This window comes from Mya arenaria, chromosome 9, assembly GCF_026914265.1.
Source record: "Mya arenaria isolate MELC-2E11 chromosome 9, ASM2691426v1".
Classification (NCBI taxonomy): Eukaryota; Metazoa; Mollusca; class Bivalvia; order Myida; family Myidae; genus Mya; species Mya arenaria.
The window spans coordinates 16,799,228-16,805,801 of record NC_069130.1 but is presented as its reverse complement, the minus strand read 5'-3'; the positions used below and the strand labels follow the sequence as shown (position 1 = coordinate 16,805,801).

Genomic DNA, 6,574 nt, shown 5'->3' with positions numbered 1-6,574 from the left:
TTGGCGCGTCAGTCTGCAATGCTGCCATTAATATTAAATGATATTTGTACCATTGTCGTGGAAAATTCTTGGCATGTCAATCTGCAATGCAGTCATAAATATTAAATGGCATTAAAACGTTGGTCGTGGAAAACTCTTGGCACGTCAATCTGCAATGAAACCATTTATATTCAATGATATTTGTACCATAGTCGTTGAAAACTCTTGGGACGTCAATCTGCAATGCAGTCATAAATATGCAACGACATTCGTACCGTCGTTGTGGAATAATTGTGGCACTGCATGGCCAATTACCTTCTTATTGTCACGATTCTGGCCTCGATTCACAACATATTTGTGCAACGTATACACAGACACATACTTAAAATTATCTGCATAAGTATTGATCACTCGTGTAAAATAGATTGGAATGGACCACACATTAATTTTCGATTAGTCATGGCTGTATCACGATTCTTTTTGAAGTAAAGATAAATAATAAGCAAGACAGTTTTTTATTTGGAATATTTGATGTATCGTATACATATTCGTTTTTTTTCAGTAGGAAATCATATCTGATTCTTTGTCATTATACATTATAAAATATTATAAATGACCTTCGTTTTGGAACGTATTGTTGATCAAACAAGCTTTCATGCAACGCGTAGTGTTTTGCTATAGTTCACGCCATCTTAGAAGCTATTATGACAGTGATTTTGTCTAAAATACTGTTTGAATACTTTACAGTATATTTTGTTTATCTCAACCAAAATCCCTTACATAATTCTTTACCAGTTATTAACTCAAATGGAAAAGTTAGAAAGCAATTTTATATGTGTGTAAATTTGACAGCCATCTTGGGCGTCATACTGAAGAATAAGTATCTGTAATACATTTTTAAACTGAAAAGAATGATGACTTACGACTGAATGTCAAGGTTATTGAACAAGTTTTTACGAATAGTGTACATTTGAACCCAGTAGCAGCAATCTCAGACGTCAGACGAATATTTCTGTTTTACCAAATGTGGAGTGAGGTCATAACTAGGGTTCTTGATAGTTAAAAATGCAGAACATTTTCTATATACCGCCATGCAATGTTTGATTAATATACCCATTTGGAAGCCGGAATAAACGGTCATATTACGAATACTACTAGAGTATAAGTTCCTCTGAATACTGCAAGAGAGTATAATTCTGTGAATAAATTATAGTCTCGCATACAAATAATACAATTATGTGACGGTAATAGGATCTAATTAACAAATTAGCTATTACACTGCAGTTATAAATGACCTTCTCCGGTGATCGGACTAAAATATAGAAGCAGTGTCGCTTTAGAAAATAACATGTTATAAGTTACACTAAGTTTATGATTTGTTTAGCTGAGAAAAAATGAATAACACTGAAAAAGACGACTTGGTCACTGTGCTTGGGCATTTTAATTGGGAAAAGATAACAGGTGCAGTTTTTCTATCGCCGATGATTTTGCTTGGAGTTTTAGGGAACATTCTGACTCTCCTGGTTTTTGGAACAAGTAAGTGTGTCTTTGTTTTGTTTTGTTTTATTTAAGAATAATATTTTTTTTTGATAAAATGTAACCAAATTAGTGTCTGAATAAAACAAATACTATTTAAATGTATGGTGGTTGACCTCTGCATATTCGTGTTTTCGCGGCTGTGCATTTTAGACCTTTTACAATGAAAACACAAAATGATAGAAATTTGTCATAACAGCTCAACACAAATTAAACAAAAGATTCTGGTCAATTGATGGAAAGAGGTTTCATTAAAAAATTGTATTGATGATTTTTCTGGTGACTTGTGTGGGTATTATTTTGGTGGACTCCGGAATATTTATTTGAGCGCACAATCCTCATAAGATATAACCAATTATTTCCGCTATATCCTCATTGTACTCAAATTTAATTCTATGAGTTTCAGGGCAGCAACGGCAAACCTCCATTGCAATTTACCTCTCAGCATTGGCCGCTTCAGACATAATTGTGTTGATACTTCCGGCGATGGAGTTTTGGCTCTATCATGTTCTTCATATATACATCCGACGAAGTTCCGATTTTATGTGTAGGTTGTTTTCCTACGCGACCTCTGTGCTACCTTGTGTTTCGGCCTGGATATTGGTTGCCGTTTCAACAGAACGCATGATGGGAGTATGTGCACCGCTCAAAATGAAGGTGTTTTCAAAACCAAAACATGCCTTTATTATCGTCGGTAGGTTACCTTATCGATTTATAATTGTAAGCATAGTTAAATGCAAACAACATCTGATTTATTGAAAAAAATTATATAATCTTAAATTGATCAGGTAACTATCATATATATATATATATATATATATATATATATATATATATATATATATATATATGAATATGTATTGTTATAGGTACAGTATTTTAATTTAGTAAAGATAAAGTATTGCTCAGAAATCGAAAGTTATTCTCGTACTTGTAAACATCGGTACAATATTATATGTTTGTTACGTAGATGCATGCGAGTAAGGCTTCTTTTGCTAACATAGTATTGAGACTGCAAATATTATTGCATATCTGATAATGATAACTCTTTTATCTCTGAAATAACGTATGTGTGAAATAACAGTATGTTGACATCACTGACATCAGCCGGCTTATCGCGGTTATCTTGGGAGTCTATCGGCTGGAAAAGTTTCCGACCCGCCAGATCGCGAGGGGTTTACGTTAGCTCCTTTATGAAAGATTGCATGTGCCCGTCCACCAATTCATCTGTGTGCTTGTGTTTCTCTCGTTTAAGTGTCTGTTTTGCCTAAGCTTCTTGCAGGGCCTTGTAAATATATGGTTACTTGGCATTTAGACAATTATTAACATAGGGTTATTTTGTCTGTTTTTTCAATTCCGCTCGAATTCACATCAGGTGAAACATCTAAAATCCTGTCAGTCGTCTTAACACATAAAAAAATGAACGTATCACGGAAATTCAACCAGCCAATTAAATGGTACCTTCAAATAACATTCTCAAGAACGGAGCAATGACAAATGAAGTTTGTCGCTAAATTGAACTTGTCAAAAAAACACCAGTGGCACAAACTTATTATCTTTTCGGTTTAAATTGTCATTGCTGTCATGCTTTATTCAATTAATACTGGCGTGTTAAGCTGAAATTTATATGAAAAACAGTTTATTCGCAATATTTCCAATTTTGACACATGCATCGGTGGTGGTTCTGAGAGTCCGTACCCGACTTAAAGAAGCTAGTCTACCTCTATTCATGTGTTTATCGTAGGAATTCGTTTTTTTCCATCTATCGCAGGACCCTTAGTAAATACAAAAAAAAGTAATCATTGAGTGGTACTGAAGCTTTATCCGTCTGCTGGTCATAAGAGCGATAACTTGAAAACACTACCCTCGTCTTTGACGTATCGCTGTCCCGAACACAATTTTCTGAGTCTTAACGATTTGCTAACGATTCGCAACATAATATACCGATGCGCAACAGTTGTATAGTTATTCGCACTCATGAATTACGAACGTCACAGGTCTTTGTATATGAACGCACGAATCCAATATGTATTAACATGTTTCCATGAAAATATTTTTCAATTCTATAAATCAACAAGTTTTAAAATATCGAGGTACTATATGGTTTTTGGTTGCATGGCTCGAAACAAACCGGTGGGTGAGTCGTTATACATGATTGGCGAGTTGAGCAGTCGACCTTGTTTATGGTATGCTGCGTTGCAGCATTGTGAAGCCAACCCCGTCTAGGAGATGAAGCGATGCAGGCGAAGTCAGCCGACCTCTTAAATGTAACGTTGTGCAGGCGAGTGCAGCCGAACTATTCTATTATATACTACGTTGCGTGTGCAGCCGACCTCGTCTATGTTATCCTGCTTTTCAAAAGTGTGTAGCCGATCACGTCTAGGAGATGAAGCGATGCAGGCAAAGTCAGCCGGCCTATTAAATGTAACGTTGTGCATGCGAGTGCAGCCGAACTATACTATCATATACCTCGTTGCGTGTGCAGTTGCCCTCGTCTATGTTATCCTGCGTTACAAGAGTGTGTAGCCGATCACGTCCAGATACTTGTGAATTGAGCCATGAACTTGTAATGCAGAATCCCCGAAACATTCAAAATGAGAAACTTTATGATAAGAAAACATATATATATATATATATATATATATATATATATATATATATATATATATATATATATATATATATATATATATAATGTGCACTGTAATTGTTTGCGCAATGGGAATCGTAACACCTCGGCTATCTCCGGCAAGCTTCGGCAGTAACTTCGTAAACAGGTTATACAAGGAAAAGCAATGCTACCTAGAATCTCGAGGCTTAAGTAGACCTGTCTGATACCGTTAATAATGTACATTCGTTCCATAAGTGGAAAAGAAAATTCTACAATACACATGTACACTTCTTCTCTACAATAAAACATTAAAAATGTCTCTTGACGGATGAAAACACAAACAATACGTTTTCAATATGCCCCCCCCCCCATGATGGACTATTTTTAAAGGCCAGTATCATTTTCGAGGTCATGTATGTTGGATAATGGCCAAGGTGTTCCGATAGATGTAAAGGATAATTGTAAACTTCAAACGTATATATTATATTTTCAGCGGCTATAACTGCAGCAGTATCAGCAATATTCATTCCGTTGTTACCTGCTACTTTCCTTGTGCAGAACGCGGGTTTGTCCATGTGTGTCATAGATGAATCGATATTAACTGTTAAAGTCCTTACCGCTCTGGAGATAACATTTTTATTTGCACTTCCGTTTTTAATAATGATTATAAATAACAGCATAATTCTTCTGCAAGTGGCTGGCTGTTCTAGGTGGAACTGTGGAAAGTCCAAAAACAACAATACAAGTGGAAACTCGCCCCAACAACGAAAAGTGATGAAAACAATAACACGCCGAGTTATTATCCTTTGTGCTGTATACATGATGTGTAACGCTCCGTTAATGGTGCTCAATGTGATTTGGACAGCAATGGTTGATGATTGGGTGCCTTCAGACAAGCGCCTGATCAATGATCTGAACTTCATTTTTCATATTCTATTGTATCTGAACAATAGTGTCAACTTTTTCTTGTATTGCTTGATAGGTTCTTCGTTTCGAAACGACTGCATGAAAATGAAGTTGATTTTCATACGAAAATTACGTGCACTGTGTCATATCGGTAAATATCACTAATTCTAATTTGTTGTGGATTTTTTGCAACGTATAAATGTTATATTATATGAGGCAAATGTGTACTGAGTCATTATTACATTGTTATTTCATACATCGATTTTGTAAGCAATGGTTAGTAGCATGATTGATTGTCTACACGATTGCCTTCGTTATCGACTCTGACATTCAAAGGATGTGTATGTGTATAGTTTTATATTGCAAATGTGGTCGTTGTAAAAGGTTTTGGAGCTTATAGGAATTAACCTTACGTAATACATCTAGGCCAAGAGATGACAGATGTCAATTTATTTATTATCTTGTATAACAGTATAATTATGTTCTGCTCTCGCATTCACTTTATTGTTGCAATATTTATGCGAAAAACTACAGAAACAAGCTCAGTAGTAGAAAGTTTAAACATAAACCCGGTTTAATGGCACTGGGAAAACGCCAAAGACATATAACCAAACCCAGATTCATTACTTATAATGAGTTTTGTAGCTTGTTTTATTAACAACATTGTCATACTAAAAGGTTTGTCTTATGAATGACTTCAACATAATTCCTACTGACGTTTAATTTCTTAGTTATTTAATTTTACAACGATTGTGAAACAAGCTATTACAACTTATATTTATCACTCTCGTTGGCACGATGTTGCGCGTGAGTGTGGTCTTGTGTTGTTGGGGAAACCGGAATACCCGTAGAAAACCCACTTGTCCGCCTTGGTGACCACTAACCAAACTGACATGAGCCCAGGCCGGGAATCGAACCTAGGTCGCCTTTGTGAGAAGCGAAGTCTTTGTTAGACAGTTTGGCTATTGAGTGCCTCTTCAAACAATATTTATTAGTTTAGCATTCAGTGTATGTATGAATGAAGGAAAAAGAAGAAGAAAACAGACAAATGTAGTCTGTTTTTGAAAACATGGAATTGTATCGAATTTCTTGGCGCTCAAAAACCAATCTGTTTCAAAACAAAGTCATCTTCCACTTTGTCTGCGTTTGACGAAATCAATGCTTCGCACTACCTAAGCCGGTTTGTTAAGAAATTGGTCCAAACAAAACATGAAAAGAATGTGAATTTCCTGTGGAAATGAATCTTCATTTATTGCCAGAGCATGCGACCCCATTTTCTCATTACTACTACTACTACTACTACAACAACTACTGCTACTACTACTACAACTACTACTACTACTACTACTACTACTACTACTACTACTACTACTACTACTACTACTACTACCTACTACTACTACTACTACTACTACTACTACTACTACTACTACTACTACTACTACTACTACTACTACTACTACTATTACCACTACCATTACCACTACCACTACCACTACTACTACTACAACTACTACTACTCCTATCTTGTCATACCATTTT

The 6,574-nt window shown here is 35.6% G+C and overlaps 1 protein-coding gene across 1 annotated transcript; it reads left to right on the top strand.

The window, feature by feature from the left end:
* Window positions 1–1,297: 1,297 nt before the first annotated feature.
* Window positions 1,298–6,310, top strand: LOC128245321 (growth hormone secretagogue receptor type 1-like). Its single transcript, XM_052963447.1, has 3 exons — window positions 1,298–1,515; window positions 1,922–2,209; window positions 4,620–6,310. The coding sequence occupies exons 1-3, from the start codon at window positions 1,374–1,376 to the stop codon at window positions 5,195–5,197; spliced, it is 1,008 nt and encodes a 335-aa protein (XP_052819407.1). The 5' UTR covers window positions 1,298–1,373; the 3' UTR covers window positions 5,198–6,310.
* The last annotated feature ends 264 nt before the right edge of the window (window positions 6,311–6,574 follow it).

What these genes read in the sequence shown, in the direction of transcription:
- LOC128245321 (XM_052963447.1), top strand. Translation starts at nt 1,374, where the DNA reads ATGAATAACACTGAAAAAGACGACTTGGTCACTGTGCTTGGGCATTTT. An exon ending in TCTCCTGGTTTTTGGAACAA is followed by an intron (nt 1,516 to 1,921) that starts GTAAGTGTGTCT and finishes TATGAGTTTCAG; the next exon opens with GGCAGCAACGGCAAACCTCC. An exon ending in ACATGCCTTTATTATCGTCG is followed by an intron (nt 2,210 to 4,619) that starts GTAGGTTACCTT and finishes TTATATTTTCAG; the next exon opens with CGGCTATAACTGCAGCAGTA.